This window comes from Mesoplodon bidens (genome assembly GCF_964165515.1).
Source record: "Mesoplodon bidens genome assembly, chromosome: 11".
Classification (NCBI taxonomy): domain Eukaryota; kingdom Metazoa; phylum Chordata; class Mammalia; order Artiodactyla; family Ziphiidae; genus Mesoplodon; species Mesoplodon bidens.
The window spans coordinates 585,953-612,574 of record NC_138167.1 but is presented as its reverse complement, the minus strand read 5'-3'; the positions used below and the strand labels follow the sequence as shown (position 1 = coordinate 612,574).

At 58.8% G+C, this 26,622-nt stretch overlaps 1 protein-coding gene across 1 annotated transcript in view; it reads left to right on the top strand.

Annotated features, from left to right (window-relative positions):
* The window catches only part of CACNA1C (calcium voltage-gated channel subunit alpha1 C), a 471,172-nt gene that overhangs the window by 388,258 nt on the left and 56,292 nt on the right, over nt 1–26,622 (top strand). The window contains exons 15-29 of the mRNA XM_081249321.1: nt 241–361; nt 1,626–1,740; nt 2,352–2,472; nt 2,757–2,826; nt 8,681–8,813; nt 11,195–11,324; nt 12,409–12,468; nt 16,089–16,195; nt 18,238–18,325; nt 18,843–18,950; nt 19,858–19,910; nt 20,222–20,368; nt 21,603–21,804; nt 23,107–23,265; nt 23,729–23,839. Coding sequence (XP_081105447.1) covers nt 241–361; nt 1,626–1,740; nt 2,352–2,472; nt 2,757–2,826; nt 8,681–8,813; nt 11,195–11,324; nt 12,409–12,468; nt 16,089–16,195; nt 18,238–18,325; nt 18,843–18,950; nt 19,858–19,910; nt 20,222–20,368; nt 21,603–21,804; nt 23,107–23,265; nt 23,729–23,839 — 1,725 coding nt within the window. The remainder of the gene's footprint in view (nt 1–240; nt 362–1,625; nt 1,741–2,351; nt 2,473–2,756; nt 2,827–8,680; nt 8,814–11,194; nt 11,325–12,408; nt 12,469–16,088; nt 16,196–18,237; nt 18,326–18,842; nt 18,951–19,857; nt 19,911–20,221; nt 20,369–21,602; nt 21,805–23,106; nt 23,266–23,728; nt 23,840–26,622) is intronic.

The following is a 26,622-nucleotide window of genomic DNA, read 5'->3' as shown; positions in this document are numbered from 1 at the left end:
GGAAGCTCTTTTAGTCAATCAGATAAGTTGTGCCGGTGGCCACGCACTCTGTCTAAGGAGAGGGCTGGACTTGCGGGGGTCACAGCTCAGAGCCCTGGGAGGAGAACGGGGTGGGCAGGAGGCGGGGGAGGAAGAGAGAGATGTCAGACGCTTCTGTCTCGCAGGGGGCTGGGCAGGGGAGTTTCGGGTTTGCTGCTGGTCTAACGCTGTGTCCCTTATTGGTGGGAATGTGTCATTCAGATCCTGACCGGGGAGGACTGGAATTCGGTGATGTATGATGGGATCATGGCTTATGGCGGCCCCTCTTTTCCAGGGATGTTAGTCTGTATTTACTTCATCATCCTCTTCATCTGTGGAAATTGTATCCTTTGCTCCTGCCTCCCCCCACCCCGCCCCCGCTGCCCCGCTCTCAGCCTACAGCTCGATGCCAATAGCTGTGCCCCGCAGGTCCTGACTTGGGGGGGACCCAGGGCCCTCCCCCCAGGGGAAGCAGGGAAGGGCAGGCTTGGGAGGATACGTCCAGCCCCAACCACCTCAGCGGTGCAGGTGTCTGGGTGGGAGCCCGGAGCCTGGGCCCGGGGGGGATGCGTGGCGTCCCCCAGCCTCCGATTCCGGGAGCGCATCCTCGCCTTGGCCCAGGCGAGCAGCCACTCACTCGGACCCCGATGTGCACACTGGCTGCCCCAGCACAGGGCCCCTGCCCGGGGAGGACAGGTCCTCCGCCCCGGAAGTGACATTCACCCGTCGCCCTGCTCTCGGGCCAGGGTCCCTCCCTCTGAAGCCACCCTGCGGGAAGTTAGCCGCAGGCAGAGTGGACAGGCTACGGGCAGGTTCCCGGGTCCCGGGCTGCTGGTGCCCCTCTTCCCGTCCTGTCCCCGCGGGTTGTGTGCACAGGGGCTCGGAAAGTAAATCGCAGAAGATCTGGACACAGAGGCCAGCGGGCGGCCTCAGGCACACCCTGGGCTGCCCACCTAGCGTCCTGGGAACGGGGTGGAAATAGCAGTGCCTCCGACCTAACGGGCCGGGTGAGGCTGAACAGGATGGCGCACGCCCAGCCCCTGTCCTTGCGGGGCCGCGGCCTGTGCTCCCCGTGTGAGCCGGAGCCTCCCGGGGCCTGGGGTGGAAGGTGGGCCTGACCAGCGTTAACCTCTCGGCGGGACGGGCTCTGATCCGGTTCTCTGACCTACAGTGCCTGCGTCCGAGTCTGGGGTGGGGGGAGAAGAAAGGGCAAACCCCGCTCCAGTTAGGAGCTCGGTGGACCCTCCCAGGGCCTCTGTCTGAACAGGGTCACAGCGGGAGGGGCAGGGTGAGCGGGCACCTCCTGGCAGTGGTAATGGCCACTCTGCACCCCGTCCCGCTGCAGCGCTGCTTCCGGTGTCAGTCACGGGCGGTCATCTCGACACCGGCAGTTAAAGAGCGAGGCCCGGCTGCCGGCCGACCCCCCCCGCCGCCAGCGGGCCTGCTCTCGACCCCGCAGAAAACCCCGGGAAGCTAGTGGGGTGATGGGGCTCGGAGCCCCTCCCCGGGGGGAGCTCTGCCCCCGCGTGTCCTGCCCCCTCCCGCCCCCGTGCCCATCCACAACCCCAAGTCCAAGGGTCATTTTCTTTAAGAATGGGCACAAACAGATATCCTACTGAATGTGTTCTTGGCCATTGCCGTGGACAACCTGGCTGACGCCGAGAGCCTCACCTCTGCCCAGAAGGAGGAGGAAGAAGAGAAGGAGAGGAAGAAGCTGGCCAGGTAACCGCCAGCTTCCGCGGCCCGGCCTGGGGTGCCGCTCCCCTCGGCGCTCAGGAGATGCTCCGCCCTGCCTGGCCGTCCCTCCTGGAAGGGGGCTGGTTGGGGGCTCTCTGTGTGAGTTGAGCCTCCCCCCTAATTCCTGGGCATTGCTCTAAGCGGGGACCACCGTGAATTACATCTCTGGGAAGGTGTTGTGTTGCCCCACGTGTCCAGGAAGGTGGCGGGTTCTCCGTTGAGAGGGGAGGTCAGGAGAGGTGGTGGGGGTAGAGGGGAGGGCGGGGCCGGCAGCCGCTCACGGGAGGGGTCCAGCTCCAGCGGAAGAGCCACGAGACGACAAGCCAGGGCCCCACTGTGTCCTCGTCCTTGTCTACGTGGACCGTCACGGCCACACCTCTGCTGAGTACTGAGCAGGGTTCTCCAGGAGCCTTTCTCTGGGTTAGACGGGGACTGAGCCTCTGAGAAGCCGGACTCTTCAACTGAATGCCGGACAGAGCCGGGCGGGGCCCAGCGCCCCTGTGATTGAGCGCATGGCATGGGCCCCAGCAGACCACAGGGCAGCTCCCTATCAATCTGGTCACATCCCTTTCTTTTCCCTCCTGCGGACCGGCCAGGACTGCCAGCCCAGAGAAGAAACAAGAGATGGTGGAGAAGCCGGCCGTGGAGGAGACCAAGGAGGAGAAAATCGAGCTGAAATCCATCACGGCGGATGGAGAGTCCCCCCCTGCCACCAAGGTGAGGGGCCGAGGCCCAGGGAAGGAGGACACGGTCCTCCTGGGCCAGACAGTGGTGGGGGGGGGCGGTGAGAAGGGGCTGGGGAGGGTGGACAGCAGAGCTGGGCGCAGAGAGAAGGAAGGCCAGCCGTCTGCTGGTGTCCTGAGGGATGTGCGCAAGGAAAAAGGATGTGTTTCTGAGTCAACAGCTCAGCCTAGACTAGGCGGCAATTTCAAGGCTACCCGAAGCCTCTAAAGCTGTGGACCTTGTCTAACTGGACCCTCCTTCTCTCCTTGGCTGCCTAGATCAACATGGACGACCTCCAGCCCAACGAGAATGAGGACAAGAGTTCCTACCCCAACCCGGAAACCACAGGTACCAGCCCACAGCCTGGCCTGGGGGTGGGGGGATCTGGGGGTGGACACCCCACTGTAAAGCCACGTGCTGGTCCCAGTTCCCCCACAAGCAAGGGCCCTGCCAGATCCCCCCGGCTCGGCTGCAGCACTGCCGATTATCCTCTGGGGGGCAGGGTGCTTTGCTCCTTGTTTCCTCATTATGACAACAGAAGATTGAATGCATCGTGTTTGAGCGATGCCTTTGGGTCTTTGGAAGCTGGATTCCGTATACATTTAAGGTTTATTATAGCCTATGCTGTAAACTCATTAGTAAGTTACATAACTTATTAGGATAACATATGTCACAGCATCTTGCTCACTTAATAATAAATCCCAAAGCTGTTCTGTCCTCACCCGGAAGACGGTGCTGAGCTCAGCGCAGCCGCCACCGCTTGCTGCTCTGCAGGATGCGTTCAGAGCTCTGCCGTCTGGTCTGTAAACTGGCAGGCAGGCCCCCTGGAGAGGGTTTCACGTCAGGAGCCCATCAGCCCCCATCAGGAGCCCATCAGCCCCCGTCAGGAGCCCATCAGCCCCCTTCAGGAGCCACTTCCCTGCGTCAGGAAACCACACCCTGTATGAGCCCTGACCTGCCCTCCTTCTACAGAGAATTGCAGATGTTATCACGAGCTTCAAGCTCAAAGTCACGACACACCGTCAAGCCACCGTGGGTCTCGCCGACACCCCTTCCCGCACAGGTTGGGCTGTGTCGGGTCACAGCCCTGTCGGGAGTCTGAAAACCTTCTGCGTTCGTGACCGCTCCCGGCCTCCTTTTCCCTTTCCCTCCGCAGTCTGTCTGCTGGGAGAGAGGATTTGGCTTCCTGGGGCTCAGACAGAAAGGAGGGCGGAAGGGTGTCCGTGTGCCGGGCACCAGACCTTTTGAAGCCTTAAAGCCCGTCTGGGTGGAAACTATTATAGAATTTCAAAGACAGACCAGAAATATCCACCGAATGCGGCGGGCGGGTCTTGTCTTGATCCTAAATGAGCAGATAAACGTTTCGATGACATTTTTGAGGTAATGGGGGGAAATTGAATATGGACGGGGAGCTAACTGATTTTGGGTAGGTTTTGTTAATCGCGGGACCCCCTGCAGGAGGCGCCTGTTCCTAGTCCCCGCAAAGCAGCCCCCCTGCCCAGCAGTGACCTTTCAGGCCTCCCCTCCTGGTTCAATCTCCAAAGCTCGCCGGTTGGTTGGAGCCTCCCAGCTTTGTATACACTACATTTTAGAAACATCACCTCACCCAGGAAGGAAAGCTTTGTGCCAAGATGGTGCTTTTATCTAATTGATTCATTTACTTGAGTGAACATACAGATGTGCTTAAGAGTCACTCAGGGCGGAAAATTAATAAGTACACGTGAAAAGGAAATGTGATGACACCCGGGAATGTGTGGCTCAGTCCAGACGCTGTGGGAGAGGCCTGGGCTGCTGCAGGGGCTCCAGGAGAGAGCAGTGCGGGGAGGTGGGGCGGCGGGGCGGTCACACGGAGCAGGTGGTCCCCACTGGGTCTGCAGTCGAGGAGTTGGAGAGGAAAAAGTTACTTCGGGACCATCCTGTTTTCATGGACACAGAGCTGGACAAAACCAGGGGGATGTCCATTCATTGATTTAATAACTGCTTATAAAGCACCTACTGTGTGCCGGGCCCCCTGGCCCATGGGGGACAGAGAAGGCCACTGCTCCGGGGGCCGCCATTGTAGTGGGAGGCAGACAAGGAGCAAGAAAGCAAGCCAACCAGAAAGGAACCATCAGGAAGATCATAAAACCAAGGGCCGTATTAGAGGTACCAAGCGGGCGGGGCTGCCCTGGCTGTCTGGTCACTAGGGCCCCTTTGTGGATGTGACGTCTGGGCTGAACCCTGAGTCAGAGGAACCAGGTGTGTGGAGATGACTGAGGGAAGAGCTTTCTAGGTGGAGGGACCAGCAAGCCCAGAATCTCGGGCAGTCGCACCTGTCTGCAGTGGGGCCAGAGCAGGCAAAGGGCCGGGGGTGGGGCAGGAGACGGGGCAGGAGCAGGTGGGACGGCCCGCCAGGCCACGCAGAGGGCTGGGTCCCGGCTGATGCTGGGGGGACCACAGGAGGTTCTCAGCCCACATCTGACTTACCTTGCAAAAGACTCGCTCTGGCTGTGGTGTAAAAACAGAGCAGAGTGGGACGGGGCAGTGGGGATGCTCATGCAGCAGTGCAGGCAGGGGACTGGCTGGAGGTGCAGAAGGGGCAGCTCTTGGGGGTGTTTGGAGGCAGGGCCGGCTGGACAGAGAAGCTGGAGAGGCGGGAGGGTGAAGGGTGGCTCTGAGGACCGAGTTGAGCCAGTTAAGAGAAGGTATCAGCACGGGGAGTGCGTCCCAGCCTTGCTCTGCAGGTTGGCCTTTTAGGGCGGCTGGACTCTGGGGCTACACGGAGGCCTGGATGCTCCTTGAGGGCAAGGCCATGGCTTTGCGTCCAGTGCGCTGTGGGCCCGAGGTGTCAGAAACAGTATTTTGACTTGAACCGGCCATGAGCAGAATCACAGAGGTGAGCATGGGGCCCCGGGCGGCAAGGCCCGAGGCTGGGCGTTTAGCTCTGCCCGCCACGTTTTTCCTGCTGAGTTCTGGAAGTGCCATCTGGAAAGCGGCCGGGCCTTGCTTTCCCCGCTTCTCCAAGCCTGTGAGAGCTGCGATGAGAAAACAGCACCAAGAGGTTCCACGGGCATCGGGTGTCTGGGCGGTTGGCTGCCCCCCGCAGGAGGAGCTCGACCCGACTTCCCCTAATCCGTCACCTCTCTTCTCACGCGTCGTACATGCAAAGCATCATGTGCTGGCCACCTGACCCTTTACAAGTTTGGTTTGTCCTTCCGCAGTCGTTTCCTCTTAAACATTGCTCGCAGGACAAAAGAGTACACACGATTCTCCACGAGGACCTTAGAGGTGCACAAACCTGGCAAACGTGCTTTTCTATAAACACAGATGATTAAGTAAGCATTCAACTACCTGTTCTCAGATATTCCTGAATAAGAAAGTGTTGGGTCATTTAGAGCAAAACTGGAAAGGGGACAGCGCCAGGCGGGACCTGAGATCCTCCCGTTCAATTCCACGTATAGAGGCCATGATGTAAGCCCACTCTGGCTTCACTGGTCGTGCTTTAATAGGAGCCTTGCCAAGGTTAGTTAGGAACCTTCAGGCCCCTCCTGGACACCACCTTCCATTGTGTGCCAGTCTTCTGCTGAAACTATTCATTGCCTGCCGGTCAGCTCTAATCACTCGAGGGAGGGAATCTGATCTGTGCCTGTAATCTGCTGGTCCTGCTGAGAAGCCTTGGGCCCTTGGTTGCCTCTTGCTTGATAAAGAACCGCTTTCCGTGCCAGGCTCTTTTGCTCCGCCCCACCTGGCTTCGTGGGAACCGGGAGGGAGCACAGACCTGTGGCTGGTCCACGAGGTCCACCGCCCAGAGCCATCTCTCCACCGGGCCTTCTGCACGGTCCCCTTCCTCATAAAGCCAGTGCTGTTAAATCATCAGCAGGAAATGAGGCTTCCACGTGCCAGGGGGGTTCTCTCTGCAGGGCTTTCAGCACACGAAGAGATGGAGCCAGGTACATTTAAAGTCACGCATCCGAGGCGTTTTTGTCCCAAGTGCCAGGTGGGTGTGGGAGACCGGAGGTGCTGCTGGGATTCACAGGAAGGTCCTTCCTGGGCGCAGGCATTCAGGAAGGCCAGGTGAAGGTGCTGTCTGAGCCGGGGGTGCCCACAGCTCTGCGGAGGGGCTGACGGGCAGGTCAAGCAGGGAGAGAGCTGAGCCACCTTCATGGAGCCCCCGGACACGGGCTTTAACAGGAGAACTTCATCCTCTCACAGTTCTGGAGCCTGGAAGCCAGACATCGACATGCCAGCAGGGCCGAGCTCCCTCCAGCGGCTCTGGGGAGAGTCCCCACTCTGCCGGCCAGTGCAGTCCCTTCGAGCTCCTCGGCTGTTGCAGCCTCAGCCCCATCTCTGCCCCCTCAGCCCCATCTCTGCCTCCCTGTGTCCCCTCACCAGGACAACAGTCCCCGGAGCGAGGGCCCACCCTCGTCCGCTGTGGCAGCATCGTAGCTGATGACGTTTGCACAGATGCATTGTCCAGAGGAAGGTCACGCGCTCACGTCGGCAGCACGTATACGAAAAACTGGAACGATACAGAGAAGATGAGCACGGCCCCTGCGCAAGGATGACACGCAAATTCGTGGAGCGTTCCATATTTCTTTTAAAAAATTAAAAAAATAAGGTCACATCCTGTGGCTCCGGGTGGGCATGGATATGGGGGGTTGCTATTTAACCCACTACAGTGAGTGTTTAGAGAATAGTTTGATGTGAGTGGAAAGTCTGTCGGGAAATAACAGGCAAAGAGCAGACAGACTGAGGAAGATGCTAGACACTAACTTACAGTCCTGGAGTGTCTACCATGGGTGGAGATTGTAATAGCACCATTCTGAGGTACATACGTGCTATTATCCCATCTCACAGATGGGGAAACTGAGGCACAGAGACACTAACTTAAACAGCCAGAAAGAAACAGAGCCAAGATTTGGATCAAGGCATGCTCCTAACTTCCATCCCCTTCTAAACATTTTTAAGTACCTTGGACAAGAACAGGGTTTGCAGTTTCCTTCCATGGCCAGTGAGCTTGTCTGCCTGTGGTCCACATTCAGTGTGGCCGCTGGCCTGGAGAACAAAGTGCTTCTGTAACTGGTGTCAGCGTCTAGACCTTTGGACGGAGGGCCTGTTACGGCAGGATTACGGCCCGACTGCCCCTACAGCACAGTATTTTCTTGTATTTTCAGGAATAGGGAGAATGTTGACTTTAAGCTCCTGGAACATTCAAGGATGGGGTTGTTTGCCGGGGTGTCAGGTCAGCTGAGCCACCCCCTTTCCCCTGCCTGCAGTCCAGAAGGGCGAGGACACTTGGCAGTGCCCCAGTCTCACCTGGTCACCTGTCGCTAGTGCCTGACAACTAGGATGACCAACCACCCCGACTGGCAGGGGACTGAGGGTTTCCTGGGATGTGGGAATTGCCATTTATAACCAAGGACAGGGGGGCTTCCCTGGTGCCACAGTCGTTGAGCATCTGCCTGCCGATGCAGGGGACACGGGTTCGAGCCCTGCTCTGGGAATATCCCACATGCCGCAGAGCAACTAGGCCCGTGAGCCATAAATACTGAGCCTGCGCGTCTGGAGCCTGTGCTCCGCAACAAGAGAGGCCACGACAGTGAGAGGGCCGTGCACCGCGATGAAGAGTGGCCCCCGCTCGCCGCAACTAGAGAAAGCCCGTGCGCAGAAACGAAGACCCAACACAGCCATAAATAAATAAATACATACATACATACATACATACATTTTTAAAATTAAAAAAAAATAAAAACAAGGACAGGTTCTGAGTTGGTCACCCTACTCTCAGCCCCCTCTCGTGTGCTGCCCGGGAGTCTTCCTGTAGCAGAGATGAGCTCCAGCCGTGCCCACGGGGAGAGAGCTGGGTGTCTTGGCTGGTCCCCTTCATCTCCAGAGATGTGGATGATGTCTGATTCCTGTCCGTAGGAAGGCATCTGGAAGGAAGCCGCATGGTGGTAAAAATAAGCGGGAGGGCTTCCCTGGTGGCACAGTGGTTGAGAGTCCGCCTGCCGATGCAGGGGACGCGGGTTCGTGCCCCAGTCCAGGAAGATCCCACATGCCGCGGAGCGGCTGGGCCCGTGAGCCATGGCCGCTGAGCCTGTGCGTCCAGAGCCTGTGCTCTGCAACGGGAGAGGCCACAGCAGTGAGAGGCCCGCGTACCGCAAAAAAATAAAAAATAAGCGGGAGCCGTGGAGCTGTTTAGAGCAGTGCTTTTTTCTTGCAGGAGAAGAGGATGAGGAGGAGCCTGAGATGCCCGTGGGCCCCCGCCCACGCCCCCTCTCTGAGCTGCACCTGAAGGAGAAGGCGGTGCCCATGCCAGAAGCCAGCGCCTTCTTCATCTTCAGCCCGAGCAACAGGTGTGTGCACAGGGCTTTGCTCTCTCTGTGACACAAGCCCGGCAGGTGTCAGCGCCCTCCAGCCTCTGGGTGGTCCTGGGACTCTCCCAGCTCCCCACAGCTTGTGTAAACAGGCACGGATTTAGGGAATAGAGTCCTGGATTCTGAATCAGAAGACCTGGGTTTGCTTTTCTCTCCATTTTGTGACATGTGTAAACTCTGTTTCTATTCTGTTGGTGATTACATTTAACTTAACAAAGCCTAAAGTTGAACAAGATCCGAAACCTTCTTCTGCAAAATAGAAGGAGTTAAAATAGTTAGACTACTTTAACTCCTCCCAGACCTCCTACCTTACGTGTTATGGTTGATGAGTATTTTGGTCCCGACCTTTATTTCCAACACGACAAGTCAGACATGAGTACCTGAGTAGACAGTGTATGTTTGGATTTACATACCACTTACTATTTTATCTGTTCACCATTTTTTATGCGTCTCAGTCCATCCTTCGGCAATCATTTTCTTTCCTCCTTAAAGTACGTTGCTCAGAAGTTCTTTTATGGAAAATTCACTTGGCCTCTGTTTATCTGTAATCCTTTCCATTTCTTGTTCTTGAAAGGTAGTTTGGCTGTGTAGACACTTTCAGGTTGACGGGTTTTAGCCTTCAGTGTGTTGGACGTGTTCTTCCACTGTGAAGTCGGAATGCCTACGATTGTTCCTTTGTCAGAACCTGCCCCTTGTCTCCAGTGGCTTTTAACATCCTCTGCTGTCTCTGGGGCTGTGCACCATGGATTTCTTTCCATTTATCCTGCTTGGAATATGTTATGTTTCTTAAGTCTATGGATTTATATTTTTTGTCAGTTCTTGAACGACATTAAAGATTAGGAAAAGAATAGCTGCTTCTTGGAAAGTTGCAGGACAGTCTCTTTACACACTGCCTCATCTTCCTTCTCTCCAGCTGGTCCAAGGAGACACAAGTTAGACCTTCCCATTCTTTCCTTCCCAGCTCACACATTCACATCTTCATATCATTCATCTCCTAGTCTCTTGGTTGGAATTCTGGGTCATTTCTTCAGATATATCTTCCAATTTCTCAATTCTCTCTTCATCGCTATGTTACTGTGTAAACCAGTTTTCACATCAGCTTCTATCTTTTCACTTCAGACAGTTCCAGGTCTTGCTTGGTTTTCCAGCTCCATCTGTCTATGTCTGAGTTTCTTGTTGATTCATCATCTTTGTGGTCAAGTCCTTTATTCCATTAAACATTTCAAATATAGCTGTTCTATACTGTGTATCTCATGTTTCCAATATACACAGTCTTTGGGGAGGGGCCGTCTAAGTCAATTATTTGTAGTTTCTTCGATTCCCATCTCAGTGGCTTCTCTTCTTGAGTGTTTAATGATCTTTGATTGTGACCTCAATACTTCGTCTTAATCAGCAAGATTCCCATGGACCTAAATTAGGACCGGGAAGCTTTCGTCCAGATGCTCCCTGAGGGCATTAGCTCCGCCTAGGGGTCCCGGGCGCCTCCGCCCCACCTCGGACTGGCTCGAAGTTTCCTGACAGCAGTGCTGCCTCTGGCCTCGTCAGGCGCCTCTGCCCATCCCAGCTGCATGTCACACAGACCCTAGCTCAGTGGACTGGCTTGTTTGTTTGGGGAGGATCGCTGCAGACCTTTCCTAACTCTCATGAAACCAGAATTGTCTCAAAAAGCTTGTCCTTTCCAGAATTTGGTGCTTCTGCATCAGTAAGGTCTCTCAGAGCATTTAGTCAACCACACGCCAGGAGCAGAAGCCTGGAGGCCGGGTTCAAGCCCTGCCCCCCTCCCCCCACACACACACACGCACGCGCACACACACACACACACACACACACTGTGTCTGAGCAAGCCTGTCCTTCCCGGTGTCAGTGGGTTTTATCTATAAAATGAAGACGATAATCACACCCTTCTCCCCTCCTACTGTCAAGACGACACAGTATAAATGACACCCTCGGCGTCCGAGGATCTACCGTGAGCGCTCAGGGGTCAGGTGTGTCATTCTTTGTGATTGTGCCGAGGTGCGGGATTGACATACTGCCACGGGAGCAAGTCCCCTCGGAGTCGGGGCGCCCGCGCTTCTGGGCGGCTCTGTTGCTCCCTGTACAGAAACATATGAAGTGGATCTTACAAAGTCGTTATGTTTAATGATGGGAAAGACGTCCCCAAACGAAAGCCGGTGGGTGGTGTCACAGCAGGGTGTGAAACGTAGGGGTTCCCAAAGGTCTCCGGCGCCAGCCCGAGGCCCTGTGGGTGGGCCCGCGGTGTGGCGGGCGGTGGCGCTGTTGCTCCGCTGCAGCGGGCCGTCTCGGGGCCGACGGAGCGGAGGCCCCGCCCCGTGTGACGGCCCCTCCCGCCTCCCCTGCAGGTTCCGCCTCCAGTGCCATCGCATTGTCAACGACTCCATCTTCACCAACCTGATCCTCTTCTTCATCCTGCTCAGCAGCATCTCCCTGGCTGCCGAGGACCCCGTCCAGCACACCTCCTTCAGGAACCACGTAGGTACCTGGTCCCCTGCACCCCGCCCCCGCCGTGTGGCCCCCAGCTTCTGTGGCTGCCCAGCCCCATCGTTCAGTCCAGAGCCCAGCCCACATCTCAGGGTCAGAGGCACAGCAGACGTTTCCTTAAGAGATGAGAGGTGGGTGGAAACCCGTCTTAGGACTGTTAGCAGGAGGAGACCATGGACCCAGCGCCTCAGGCCAGCCTGACGGGCCACAGCAGACTCCACGGCCCGCGGATGTTCCCCGGGGGTCCACCTCCCCGGAACTGAGTGGTTTACACCTTGCCCTGAGGTACACTGGCCCGTCCTGGCCCCCGGGGGGGCAGTGGCAGACGGGTACTCTGATGAGGCCGCCCTCGTATAGGGCCTCAGTGACCCTCTGCAAAGTCTAAACTAAATTTGGAGCCCACCCCAGGCTCTGGTGACCTACATCATAGGCCAGAGTAAGACCTGCCATATCTCAAAGCCTCGAAACTTTATCAAATCCCAACCAGGTGGACACGAAGGGAGGAGTCCACCACCTGCCAAGCCCGCCGGTGGTCCTGCAGCCTGCGTGGTCCAGAGCTTTCTTACTGGGAGAGGGCTGGCCCTTGCTCTGATCCGTCACCTGAGACGTAGTAAAGCATGAACCCCGGAGCCTGACCCTAGCCTGGGGTGCACCCGTCCGCACCCTGAAGGGCACAGCAGCAGTGTAGGGTCCCACGAACCTGAGAGACTAGCTCGTCACGCCAATGCGAATTAAGCCTTTTGCAATTTTATGCAGAGATAAGCAAACCCCATGCTGTCCTTTGGACAAGCATCCCAGCGGTCTGATTTGGGTTTGTAAGTAAACTGAATTCATGAGAAAAGCACCCAGCCAGACCCAGGACCAGTTGAGTCGGCCCCGGAAGCTCCCCTCACAGATCTGGGGACTTCGGGACCCAGTGCTGTGCCAGTGCCTCTGGTCCCCTAACCCATTCCACTGTCTCCCCACGGAAAGGCTCCGTGCTTTGGGAGTGTGACTTCCCTGCTGGTGACCCCTCCTCCCATCCTGCTTCTCCCATCCCTGCCCCATCCCCACCCTGTGTCTCTTTGTTTTACAGATTCTGTTTTATTTTGACATTGTTTTCACTACCATTTTCACCATTGAAATTGCTCTGAAGGTAATGCGTGCCCCCTGCTCCTGCCCTGTCCTGCTCCTGCCCTGCCCTGCGCTGTCCTGTCCTGTCCTGCCCTGTCCTGTCCTGTCTCGGTGCCGCTGCTCTGCTGCTAACACACGCTCTACTGACCGGTCACTCGGAGCCACTAATCCGGTTGTGCTTATCTTTCAGATCCTAGGCAACGCGGACTATGTCTTCACTAGTATCTTTACGTTAGAAATTGTCCTCAAGGTAACGCGCGCGGCAAAGCCTCCTCTCCGTGCTCGTGCCCCTTTTCTCTGGCTTCTTTCACTCGTTTTTACTCTCAAGTCTGGAACTGGAGGACTTTGGGCCCCTCACTCTGTGCCTTGTGCACAGTGTCGGACTGATGCTGGCCGGGCACCACCGCCCCCCCACCGCCTCTGGGAACCACGCCTGCCCCGGGCGGGAGCCGCCCTTTCCTCCTCCTGCCCAGAGGAGATGCCACACAAACAACAAACGTGGGACAGCTCCGGGTCTCCAGGAGTCACCGTGCCTGTGCCCTGGGGACGCCTGTTGTCAGCACAGGCCTGTGTGGTGGTGATCACGGGGCCAAGGCCAGTGTCCCGACGGAGGGCTTTGGGCAGACCCTGGAGACACCTCTGAGCCCTGGGTCACCCCCAAGGCTCCGCTGCCTCACCCCTTGCCCCAGGCCTGGAGGAAGGGAGCCATGTTCTCCAGGGCTCAGTGGGGAACCCAGAGCCCAGGGCTGAGGGGCGGGACCCCCAGGCCCAGACCCACTCCAGCCCTGTGACCCCAACACAGTAGAGCCCACGTCGGAGCAGCTTCGGATGACAGGCGTTGGCCCTAAGCTTTATTTTGTTATTTCTATCAATATACAATTAATATATCACTTACATCTAGTCTGTTGGGGTTTCCAAGTCTCCCAGGCCACCCGAGCTTCGGGGGTGAGTTCCGAGTCGAGGGAGTGGGTGTGACTCCCGTTCTCTCCCAGAGCCTGGGGGTCACCCTCCCCATGCTCGGCGGGGCTGCCCCACTCGGTGCCTCCCCGGGGTCCAAGCTCCTCCCCCCCTGCCCGTGTGGCAGCCCCAGACCCTCCCTCCCGGCCTCCGTCAGGTGAGGACGGTTTGTCACGTCCACGTACAACCTGAGCGGTCACCTCCGCGTGCCTTCTTGTTTTTGTCCAGACCCCCTGGTTCCAGCTAACCAGACACTAACCAAGAGGAAAGCAGGAGTGTTCCTCGGGTTTTCTCTCTGACCCCGGGGGTGGGGAGAGGGAACCAGGGCCGCCCGGCTGCGTGGACGCCCTTCCCTGGGCTCCAGACTCAGGAGGCACACAAACACCACACTCTTCCCCGGTCTCAGCCCCTCCCCGGAGCTCCCGGGTGGGCCTCAGCGGCGCTCCTTTTCCTCCAAGGCTGCCGCCTCCTTACAAGCACGGTGCTGGCGAGATCCTCTCTCCCGCCCACCCTCTCCCTCTGCTTCCCGCTTCTACGCTGCCTGACTGTGCCTCTAGGTGGAGCCCGGCCCCAGGACACTGCCTGCACCTCTTCCCCCGGGGGCCTCTGCCCAGCCCGTGGGCCCGGCATCCTGCCCGGCGGAGGTGACCGTCGTGCAGGAGGGGTGTCCAGTGTCAGGGACAGTTGGAAGGCCTGGGCACGTTTAGCCTTGTGGGACCAGGACAGTTGGCCTGAATGATGCCAAGGGCTGTCACCTAGAGGAGGAGGGAGGTGGGACCAGAACCCGCGAGTAGAGATTGCAGAAGGTAAGATGCGTTCAATGAGCGGCATTGCCGCCCGGAGAGGAGCTGGCTGGACGGAGGGGCGTCCCGCCCTCCCAGCCCAGAGTTCAACCCTTTTCTCTCCCCAGCGAGGCTCTTCCTGGGCAAGGGTTAGGACTTGAGGAGCAGAAGCGGGGTGGGTGGCAGTCAGCAGACAGGGTAAAGGGGGGATCCTGCACTGGGTACCTGACTCCCTGGATGTCACAGGGAACTTTCAAATAAATGCCCCGTTTTCCCAGCGTCCACCTGCCCTTTCTCCTATGGCCACCCTTCCTCTGGCCCTGCCTGGGTGGACGGCCTGCACACACACACACACACACACACACACACACACACACACACTCGCCAGCCTTCAGGGCTCAGGGCCTCTCAGGTAACACAAGCCATGGAAGCACCCGGGCCTGCACTCGGGGGCCCAGACCTCCACTAAGAGACAGGGCAGCAGCCCCTCCAGATGGCAGGCCTTTGGGACAGATCTCCAGCTGTATTTCCCTGCAACCCTTCACATAATCCACCCACCTCTAGAAGCTTCTGCAGGACACAGGTGCCTGAGTCCCCTGTGACCCCCTCCTGCAGGAGATAAGTGGGAAGACTTAGGTTCCAAGGGCTACTTTTGCCAGTCTCCCCTGTGTCTGCTTTTGCATCGCTCCGCAGACAGGCTGCCGTGCGCACGCTCTGTTTCCAGAGGGGTAGACTGGGCCCCAGGTGACCATGGAGCTGCTCCCAAGTTCTAAGCCGTCAGCTCCAAATTCCCGCCTTGGGCTATTGCGTCACGGCTGTGACCTGTCAGCCCTTCACCTGGAAATCCACTGGCCCTGAGCTCACGTCAAGGAAATCGGACCGGTGTTTGTGGGGCCTCCACAGCGGCTCTAGGCTGAGCCCCGAGGGGGGTGGTGACAGCAAACCCAAGACAGTCATCACCCCTGACATGGTCCCTTCTTAGTCTCCAAGGGGCTTTCACGTGGTTCTCCAGCAGGGCGCCTCACAAGGGCAGGGAAGGGGATGCTCCTTTACAGAGGGGGACCCTGAACATCCTCCCCCATCACGGGAGGGACCCAGAAGCCAAGTCCTAGCTCTCCGGCCGAGTCCAGTTCTCTGTAGAGAAGCTCGCCTGGCATGGAGCTTGCCATCTGCAGGACAGTGACCTAAGGGCTTTACGTGTAATTCCCGAGGGCGCTTACAACCCTCCAGGGTAGAGGATGTTGTTGCCCCATTTCTCCGATGAGACTCAGGGAAGTTGAGTAACTTGCCCCGGGCACTCATAGTGCAGAGGGTGGGATTCAAACTCAAGTGGCCTGGCTCCAGAGCTGTGCTCTTACTGTGGTGTCCACGGCCACCCTCAACACACGGCTCCAGAACCAGACAGTGGAATGGAGCTCAGAGTACTAGGCATGGGACATCAGCACTGCCTGAGGCTGGGAAGTGGACGGATGCGGATCGCCAGCGTCCTTGGTAGAACTTCGGGCGTTAGGGTCTACCCGAGACTCAGGGATTGTCTGGGACTAAACCAGGGAAGTCCTGGAAAGCCAGGGTGGCTGGTCCCCACTGGGGGTGCCCCCAGAGGACCGTGTCCTAGGGTGGCCCTGAGGTGGAGCGAGCTTGGGGGCAGGGGGGTGGACCTGAGCCTACAGGGGCGCAAGGGCCGCTGACAGTCCTGGGCGGGGAGCCTTCGGGGGCTGCAGCCGCGGCAGCAGCAGAAGCTCCTGGCACCGTGTCTCCTCCTGTCCTGCCTGCCCCCCAGCCCTCCGCCACTTCCCTGCTCTTCACCTGGGCCCGTCCGGAGGTGCCGTGTGGGGAGGGCTGGAGTGAGGGGTCTCTGGAGCCCAGGGGGCTGCTCATGCCACGCCTCCCCATGTCCCCCCAGATGACCGCCTACGGGGCCTTCCTGCACAAGGGCTCCTTCTGCCGGAACTACTTCAACATCCTGGACCTGCTGGTGGTCAGCGTGTCCCTCATCTCCTTCGGCATCCAGTGAGTGGGGCCCCCGGGCCCCCGAGGGAGGCGTGTACTGGGGACAGTGTCGGAGAGGACAGCCGAGAGCCAGGGCTGGGGGGAGAGGACAGCTGGTGGCGGGGAGGCCTGCCTGTGGCCACGGCGGACCTAGGCTGGGAACGGGATGGGGCCTCGCTGGCGGCTGTGGCTTCTGGCATCTGGGTCCTCAGTGGTGGGACCCTTGGGGTACATTGACCCAAGCGAGGATCTGTTTCCATGTGTGGATCTCACCCAGCAGGCGGGCCCGGCCCAGTTATGAGAGAGGAAGGTCTCCAGGGCCCTCCCACCGGCTCCGCGGGCACCCTCAGCCCAGGCCTGCCATGGCCACGGGCAGCCCTGACTCCCCCCACCCCTTCCTCTCTGGCCTCCAGTCAGAGCCCCTGAGGAGGGAGGGAGAGGGAGGGAGAGGGACAAGGACTGGTCCTCACTCCTGGCTGCGCAGGGGAATCACCGGAGCAGCTTTAAAACAAGACCTTTGCCCGGACCCCTCCCACCCCACAAGCTTTGATTTAATTGGTCTGGGCTACAGCCAGGGCCTGAGGGATTTTAAATGCTCTCCGGACAGTTCCACCTGCAACCAAGGCTGTGGAAGTGCTCAGGTTTAAAAGTATCTCTTGACTAGTTTCTCCCGAATTCTACCAGCTGATACTGCTAACCCTGTACTTAACTTCCAAAGCGCTTTCCGTGCACATTCCTCTCTGACCCTCACAGGACCCATGAGGCAGGCAGGGCCAGGGATGTTATCACTGGTTTATAGACAGAAAAACTGAGGTCAGGACCTGGGACTTGGCCCAGGTCACCCCAGTGGCGGAGCAGAAGCGTCTGGGGCTCCATCCCGAGGCTGTCCCCGTGGTCGGCCTAGAAGGAGCGGAGGTGGAGGCATTCAGAGTGAGACCCTTTGCTTGGAGCATTGTTATTTTGCCCCAGGCTGTCTGCCTGTGAGCCTGCGGGTCTAATCCCGTCACTGCCACTAAATCACTCTGAACCTTGAGCCACGAATCCCCCCTCAGTCTGGCCTTTCCATCCCTCGCATTGTCCCTGAGATGCTGGGATGATCGGGCAGCCCTTTGAGTCCCTTGCGTTCAGAGTCGTGAACCAGAGATGTAGGACTCACCCCCATCCCACTCTCAGCGGACGGCGTCCTGACACAGGAGGAAAGAGGTGGGCGCTTGCTGACGGGACCGCGTGTTTTAGGTCCCAAGGAGGGTAAAGGCTCTCCAAAGGCGGCTAGTGCGTGAGGGTGAGGGACACTTCAGAGAGCCCGCCAGCCCGCCGGGGTGAGGGGCCTGTGTGCCCCTGGAGGGCAGAGCAGTGGCCTGTGCTCCCAGGGGAGCCGGCTGGGCCCTGGCGTCCCAGGTGCGCGGACTCTGTGGTGTCAGAGCTGTTGCCTCTAGGCCTGGGTGTGCTGTGCACAGAGTGAGCGTGACAGGCAGCCACCTGGGACTTGGGTTTGCAGGTGAGCACAGGTGTCTCCTCCACCCAAAGTCCCACCATTCGTACAGTATTTCTTCAAGTTCATGATAATAAAAGCCACCCTGTATTCACATCACAACATGTGCTAGTTAGGCTGCTAGATGGTTCATGTGCCTTTTCTCACTTAATCCTTGCAACAAGCTCGTGAGGTGATCACTGCCCCGTTTTACAGATGAAGAAGCTGAGGCTCAACAAAGTTAGGAAGTGTATGTATCCTCAGTGGCCGGGGTTTGGTGGAGCTTTGCCTCGCCCTACATGTCCTCGGCACGGTAAACACCCCCCGAGTAGCACATTACACTGCTAATGGCTCGTGGGAAATGCTTTTCCCATGATTCGCTCACCAACAAGAAAGTCCCCAGCTCCCCGGCCAGCTCTGGGTCCCTGCAGTGGGAGAAGAGAGTAGGAAATGGTGCTGGGGCGAGAGAGTCGCCAGCAGACTCCCCAGTTTCTCCATTTGGGCTGGGACTTCCTGCCAGGAAGCGGCTCACCCTCCTCTGCTGCTGGACCAGGAGCAGGAGAGGCTCACCCCCGCCCGTCCTCTCTCCCAGGTCCAGTGCCATCAACGTGGTGAAGATCTTGCGAGTCCTGAGGGTGCTCAGGCCCCTGAGGGCCATCAACAGGGCCAAGGGACTGAAGGTGAGCTGGGCGGGCCTGGGCGGGAGCCCCCAACCCAGCAAGCCTCAGCCTGGGGGTCCACGTGAGGTGACGGGCAGGCGGGCGGCAGGGACAATAGTCAGGCTCCCGGGTCGGAGCCGGGACCCTCCTGCCAGCACCTCAGCCCCACCTCCCATCCCGGATCCGTGATACACGGAGCCACAGCAGAGACCCCCGTTCACAGTCCCAACTTCTCAGCAAAGCTTTTGCAAAAGGAGACACACACACTACCCTGAGCCCCAGGTAGTGATGAGACCCCTGAATTGCTGCCCCTGGAACATGGGCAGTTAGCGGGTCTTTGGTCCCTGTGGTCACCTGGAGCCCAGTGGGACGTGGGTTTCACCAGCCTCCATCACCCTGTGACCTAGGAGGACGCTTTGCCCCTTTGAGTGTGATTCCCCCGCTCGTGGCAAAGGGCTGCCCGCACCTCCTCTGAGAGGCTCGTGGCAAAGGGGGCTCAGCCAAGGCCCCGGACCCGACCCGCTCTGTCCACCTGCAGCACGTGGTGCAGTGCGTGTTCGTGGCCATCCGCACCATCGGGAACATCGTGATCGTCACCACGCTGCTGCAGTTCATGTTCGCCTGCATCGGGGTCCAGCTCTTCAAGGTGCGGTCCTGGCCGGATCTGTGGCCCTGCATCCTTCCCGCCCACCAGCTTCTGGGACCTGGACGGGAGCTGGCAGAGGGGACACAGAGGGGACGGTGCTGGGTCACACTGGGGATGGATGCGGCCTCCCCACAGCCCCTCGCAGCTTCCAGACCCAAGGAGGGCTAGTTCCCAGACCGGAGGAGGACCAACTAGTTCCCAGACCAGGGGAGGACTAACTAGTCCCCAGACCAGGGGAGGACTAACTAGTTCCCAGACCAGGGGAGGACTAACTAGTCCCCAGCCTGAGGAGAGCAGTGCGGAGGCAGGGGCCTCCATCGCCACCTGGCCCTCTCAGGCCCGGCCCTTCCTTGTAGAGAACGGCAGAGGGACTGCTATCCCCCGACCCCTCCATGTGACTCACCCACCGAAGCCCGCGGGGCTCCCCGTGACCACAGCACCGAGTGCCCCCAGGGCGCTGCAGAGCCCCGGGTTGTCTGGGTCCTCGCCCTGCTCCTGGCGGGCCCGCGGCGACGGGGAGGCCGGGTCCCTGGCTCCCGCCCTTCTCTGCCTCAGCCCGTCTCTTTCTGCCCTCGTCCACCTGAAGCTCTCCCCCCACCGTGGCGTCGTGCCCTGATGTCCACCGCCGAGCTCAGCCCCTAGCCCTGCCCGTGCCCCCTCCCTCACCAGACCTGCCTTGTGGGCCCAGCTTCGCCGCCTGGGCTTCCCTTCGGTCGGGTGCCTGCGGCCCAGGGTGTGTTTGTGCACCGACCGCTCTGAGTCCTGACTTCCCGTCTGGGCTTTGCTCTCCTTACCCTTTGGTCCCGAGACCCCAGCGCAGAGCTGGCTACAGAGAATCACTCATCGGTGTTTGACGGGTCCCTCGATGAAGGAGCATCTCCAGTCACTTTGCTCTTCCACCTTCCAGGGCAAGCTCTACACCTGTTCAGACAGTTCCAAACAGACGGAGGCCGAGTGCAAGTGAGTACGGCGGGGGGGCAGCCAGGCTGGTTGACTGCAGGCGGTTGGTGACTTGTCCTGAGAGGAGGGATGGCCCGTTCTTTCTCTGACAGCAGTGGTGGCTGCACTTTTACCCACGGGTTGTCTGGTCCTATTGACGTAACACGTGAGATCATCTGTTCCTGAATATTCCACCCCTGACATCTTTCCAGTGGCTAGAACTATGGGTTTAAGCTTAGCCAGTTTCATCCCACCCCCAAGCCAGGGGGCACTGGTGGGTAGGCTGAGGGGAGATGGGAGACCCCAGAACGAGCCCTTTCTCCCTTCCTCAGGGGGAACTACGTCACATACAAGGACGGGGAGGTGGATCACCCCATCATCCAGCCCCGCAGCTGGGAGAACAGCAAGTTTGACTTTGACAATGTCCTGGCAGCTATGATGGCCCTGTTCACCGTCTCCACCTTTGAGGGGTGGCCAGAGTGAGTACGCAGCCCGGGCCAGTCTCAGCTGCCGCCCCGCACCCTTCCCAGAACCCCTACTTCTCCGGCTCCCCATAGGCCATGGCTGCCGCCCGAACACCACTCTTCTTCTTCTGGATTTCAGAGCTTCAACCCAAAACGAGCTCCTTTTAGCTCCCCTCCCCGACCTAGACTGAGCTGCAGTGAAGTCTGTCATCACCCTCATGGCATCTGGGAGTGGAGGGGGCCCTGGGTCACCGTAGGACTGAAGGCCAGCACTCCCGGCAGGCACGGACGTGGGTAGAGATGGCGGAGGTGCCCGCTGGTTAGACTCTGCCCCGGTCTCCTTGGAGGGAGCTGTGTCTGATTTACAGAGGAAAGTTCCTGCAGAGGCAGTGCTGCCAGGCCTGGACCAGCCTGGTGGCCCGTAAGCTGCGTCCCCTCTACCAGGCCTGTCCAGGAGGGGCTCCGTGTATCTCTGTACAGACACCTGCTTCCCTCACGCCCCCATGTGTATTCCGGTGACGTGATCATCTGAAAGTCAGGAAATTCTAGATATTTCTAAGTCAACAACAGCACGTGATCTTAGGCGAGAGGCACCATTATTAAATGGTAAAATATCAGTACTACCTAGAGAACAGCCAAGTGCTGTGTGGAGTAACGGAGGCGGGAGAGGAAGGAAGCCCGTCCGCGAAGAGAAGCAGCCTGACGGGCACGTAGCCCTGGCCCAGGTGGGCGGCAGACACAGGCTACCTGAGTGTAAACCAGACCGTTGCTGATGATCTGAGTGAGCCTGGGGCATTTTTTTAATCAAGTGTTTCTATCTAAATGGATACTCGTTCTCAGATTTATTTTATGTTCACTGTAACACCCTCCGAGTCTCTGCCAGAGAAGCAGCAAAGCTGTTTCAATATTTACCAAGATCTCTAGCATTTGAAATCAATGGCCATGACTCGTGTCACACTTAGACAGTTCCTGCCAGTTTCAAAACACCTTCACCTACGTTAGATCAACTACCCTGCCCGGTAGGAAAGTCCGGAATTACTGTCTCCACTTGGCAGGTGAGGAGTCTGAGGCTCAGAGAGGTTGAGTGCTTTGCCCAAGTCACACAGCCAGTAAGAGGCAGAGATGGGGCTTGAACGCAGGCCCCCTGACTCTCAGCCTGGAGCTGTCCCCGGCCCCCCGGCCCCCCGGCCCCGGGGCGCTAGGAGCAGCGGTGTCATCGCCCCCGCCCCCCGCGGGCTGTCCCCCCCAGGCTGCTGTACCGCTCCATCGACTCCCACACGGAGGACAAGGGCCCCATTTACAACTACCGCGTGGAGATCTCCGTCTTCTTCATCATCTACATCATCATCATCGCCTTCTTCATGATGAACATCTTTGTGGGCTTCGTCATCGTCACCTTCCAGGAGCAGGGGGAGCAGGAGTACAAGAACTGCGAGCTGGACAAGAACCAGGTGCCACCGGGGGCCAGGGGCCGGGGGTGGGGGCTGCAGCTTGGGCCCCCGTGGGAGGCTGTGGTCGGGAGAGAGCCCCAGGCCCCCCGCCCAGTGTCTCATTCCCAAGGGCAGAAGGAATGCAGACCCTGCAGATCCAGCTTGCAGCTGCGCTCAATCAATAGGGCTGTTAACAGCTCCTCAGGGAGACTCGGTGGCGGGTCTGGGGGCTTCTGTGAAAGAGCCTCTCACCCACACCTAGAAGCCAATGAGTCAGGAGGTGCCCAGGGTGGGGCAGCACCGTTGATAGAGAGGGAAGAAACCAGAACAGTGAGAGTGGAGGTTTGGGGCGGGGAGAGGACGGCTTAGACACCACTGTTAGATGGTTTCTTGTAGAACAGAGAGACCGTGCACGCAGAGGGCAGAGAGGGCTCCAGCAGGAGGGACGCGGCCACGCCGGCCCTGGGCTGAGCTCCGCGTCCGGGAGGGCAGGCTGGGTGTGCGGTCAGGAGGCCGGGAAGCGTCCACGGGAAATGTGTCCCGTCCGTGGGGGCCTCGAGCTCTGCTGGGGAAGGAGCACCCCCCCATCAGGCCCGCTGCACCCCTTGCGGCTCTGATGTCCGCACCTTGGGCCTAGACTCAGCATTCTGGCCGCTGTGTGGACTTCGGATTGTAAGGAAGCCAGGAGAGAGGGAGGCCCATTAGCAAGTGTAGGTGAGAGGTGACGGTAGAGGTGGAGAGAACAGAGCTGGTCGTGAGAGGCTGGGGTGAGAGAAGGGCCTGGGTGACCCTGGTCCTGACCTGGGCTCCGGGCACAGCGCAGAGATGGCCGGAGTGTAGTCGGCCCAGGATCCCATCCCCTGGCCGTGAGCTATGACTTCTGGCCTGCGGACCCTGGCAGATAAGGAAGGTGGACTTAGGACAGGAAAAGAACATTGAGGAGAGACAGGCCCCCAGGAGAGCCTGTGGCTGGGAAACCATCAGTGAGAAGACAGACTGTCAATCAGTCAGCAAGTATTTACCAAATGCCACCGAGCATCCACGGGGTACAGCAGGCATCACCGAGATGGAAGGAAGGAGACACAGACCCCCTGGCTACGTCCTGATGGGGACTAACTAGAAAGGGTCTCTCCGCCGTTAAGGGAGGGATAGAAAATCAAAAAGCGTCCAAGTAGCAGCTCAACCTATAAACGAGCTAGAGCAATAGATGATGTCTCTCCCTCCCAGAGAACCCCACCCCTGGGGTGTGCAGCTTCCTCTGCACCCACCCACCCCCGCCGTCCCCCATCATCCGGGTTTCTTATCCCCGTCTCCCCGACCCAGCGGCAGTGCGTGGAGTACGCCCTGAAGGCCCGGCCCCTGCGGAGGTACATCCCCAAGAACCAGCACCAGTACAAGGTGTGGTACGTGGTCAACTCCACCTACTTCGAGTACCTGATGTTCGTCCTCATCCTCCTCAACACCATCTGCCTGGCCATGCAGGTCGGTCCAGCGGGCCGGCCGTGGCGTCTACCAGTGGGCACGTGGGCGGCGTGTCACCATCACGCTGGCCAAGGGGGCGGAGGGGGGCGCAGCTGGAGAAACACAAGTGTCCCTTCTCGAGGGTGGAGGATCCCAGGACCCTGGGTCGATGAGATGGAGGGAGGGAAGTGGAGCATAGGTGACCTTGAAGGGGCCGTGACCGTCGGGGGGCCGAGCCGGGTGGAGCCCCCTGAGGACCAGGAGGCCGGCAGAGCTGTCCCCCGGTCAGGGCAGGAGCACAAGCCTCTGTGCAGCTGCACTGGCGGCGACAGCAGAGATGGGAGGGACCTGCAGGGCTTCCTGAGTCCACCTGGGCCCCGCGGGGGTGCTCGGCCCCCCGGGCTGGGTGCAGGAAGGTGTCTGTTGAGGGCTGGCTGGGAGCAGGGAGCCCCGGGCTCACTTCATGGTCCCCCCACCCCTCCAGCACTACGGTCAGAGCTGCCTGTTCAAAATCGCCATGAACATCCTCAACATGCTCTTCACTGGCCTCTTCACCGTGGAGATGATTCTGAAGCTCATCGCCTTCAAGCCCAAGGTAGGCCTCTGAGACGGGCCTCTGGTCCACGGTGCCAGGGGGACAGTGGGTGCAGAGTCTCAGCGAAGGACCGTATCCTCCCAATGATAAACGCTCCAGCTCCGGAGCCTGCAGGCCTCGAGCCAGGCGAGCTCCTCGAAGCAGCATCTCAGCCCGCGGGCCAGGCCGTGGTCTGGACACAGGGAACAGGGACATGCCTGAGCAAACCTCCTTGCAGGGTAGGCAGAATGGTCCTCGTCCCCCCACCGTGGCCCCGGCCCCTGGCACGTCATCTAGAAGAGAGTGGAAACCAAACCTCTCGAGGCCCAGCCCCCCAGACCCACCCGGGCTCTGTTCTCTCCCTGTTTCGCCCGCCGCGCAGACTAAGAGCCTGGCTGTAAGAGCTGAGCCGGGGCTGCGTTTGCTCAGGGCTGGGTGTCTGTTTGCCCACCTCGGGGCTGCATCACTGCCCCCTGTACCTTCCAGTACGGGACGGACCCGCAAATGTCTCTGCTTTGCTACTTGTAAGCGGCTTCTAGAAGAAAGGCTGGGAGAGAAGATTAGAGCCATTGGCTGAGCGGGGCAGGGCCGGGCACGTTGGACCCCTGTCACTTGGATTACCTGTGCCCTCCCCAACCGACCTGCCCCTGGGCCTCAAGGACGGTGGGTGACCCGGTTCAAGCAGGCCTTCCATCTCCGGCCCTGTAGACAGGTCAGCATCGCCGGCGCCCACGGACCTGGGCTTCACAGGGGGCGGCTGCCCCGGAGTGGGTATCCCAGTGGCTTGGAGGCTCCCGGCTGCTGCACAGCTTTGGGGGGCGATGAGAAGGAACGTCTTGTTACTAAGAGGATCGGCAGGGCAGCTTTCCAGACCTTCCCTTCCCCGCTGTTACTAGTTTGTCCAGACGCAACCCAGGTCAACAGTGGGTGAAAAGCAGGAGTCCCTGGCCCTATACTCCATTTCCATTCAGATGGACGTCCACCTGCCCCAGGACTAGCCGGGCCAGGAGGGGTGCCCCTTGGCACCCAATCCAGCGCCCGGATCTGCGTCGTCTCCTCTGAATTAACGTTCCACCAGCAATTCTCAGTAACCTGCAGTGCTACGCACACCTCGTCGCGTGGAATCCCCAGGACGCCTCTCCAAGATAGGTATTAGCTCCTCGTCTTAGGGAAGAGGGGAGTGAAGCTCAGAGCAATTAAGTATCGTATTAATGACACCATTAGGAAGCTGCAGAACTGGGAATAGAAGCCAGTGTGTCTGACTCTGTAGTCGATGTAATTTCCGCCACACAGAGCTGTTAGCAAGGGTCTTCCCACACCAGGTGTTCTGCTGGGAACTTTCCAGAAAGAGGGAAACCACCTTTGAGGGGCTTCAAAGACAAGACAGACCGTATTCTTACCGTGCCGAGTCTCCCTCTCTCACTGAGAGCGCCTGGGATCCTGGCTGATTTCCAGAGACTAAGACCCCTGATGAATGTCATTTGGTGACACTAATGGTGTCTTCCTGTCTCCTCCAGAGCAGCAAATAAACGCTGCCTCACTTTCCCTTCCAAGCCGTGTCCCATTTAGGGGCAGAGAAGACCAGGGAATGTCCCTGGCCACCTTTTGTGGGGTCCCCTGCGGTCCTATTCCCAGCCATGCGGTGCGGGAGCCGGCGGGCTCACAGCCCGCAGCAGCGTGCCCTGGGGAGGCGGGGAGGCCGGGCCGCGCTGGGGCTGAGCTTCCGACTCAGATGACAGCCTCCAGGAGGGAAACTGGCATCATTTTCACCCAGTTTTGTGAGACATAACAGTTTAAATATTTCAAAGCCTTGAGTCATTCCACGTTGACTCATACGTGTTTCAGATGATGCCTGATGCCGGCTGCAGGGCCCAGCAGGGGACTTCCTGAGTCAGGCTCCTGAGCTCAGGAGAGGCACTGGGCAAACCTGCCCTAAGGAGCACGTGGCAGTGACACCTGCAGGGACCTCTGCCTGGAAAACACTCTCCTTGAATCCTGCACACCCAGGAGCAAAAGCCCGTTTCCCGGGAAGCAGCCAGGTCGGGTGCTCTAAACCATAAAGCACCCAACTTCCTCCATCTCTAGTTTTCTGTTGTGAGGAGATGGGATGAAACAAGAGAAACTTTTCCAAAGAAGTAAGAGAGCCATCCTGGGGCCATCTGCATGTCACACATGCCAGGGTCTGTCTGTGGTATAAAGAAAAAGGGAAATGGACCTTTTCTGGGGATACCCTGCAGGGGCTTCTGGCAGCAGAGGGGGAAGGGTCCCTGGCCTGGCCAGCCAAACAAGCCTGTCCAGTTGGGAGGAGAGTGGGGTTCCTGGATTCTCGTTAAGGAGTAGACTCCAAGAAAAGACTTGCCTGGTGGTGCAGTGGTTAAGAATCCGCCTGCCAATGCAGGGGACATGGGTTCAAGCCCCGGTCCGGGAAGATCCCACATGCCGCAGAGCAACTAAGCCCGTGCGCCACAACTACTGAGCCTGCGAGCCACAATTACTGAAGCCCGTGAGCCTAGAGCCCATGCTCCACAACTACTGAAGCCCACATGCCTAGAGCCCGTGCTCCACAACAGGAGAAGCCACCACAATGAGAAGCTCGCGCACCACAACGAAGAGTAGCCCCCGCTCGCCACAACTAGAGAAAAGCCCGTGTGCAGCAATGAAGACCCAACACAGCCAAAAATAGATAAATAAATAAATTTTTTAAAAAAGAAAGTACCTGAAGCTCTGCTGGAAACATCTAGCTGGATCTGGCCCTAGAACCGGCGCTCCTAATGTGATCGTGTGTTTGTGCCGCAAGTGAGTTT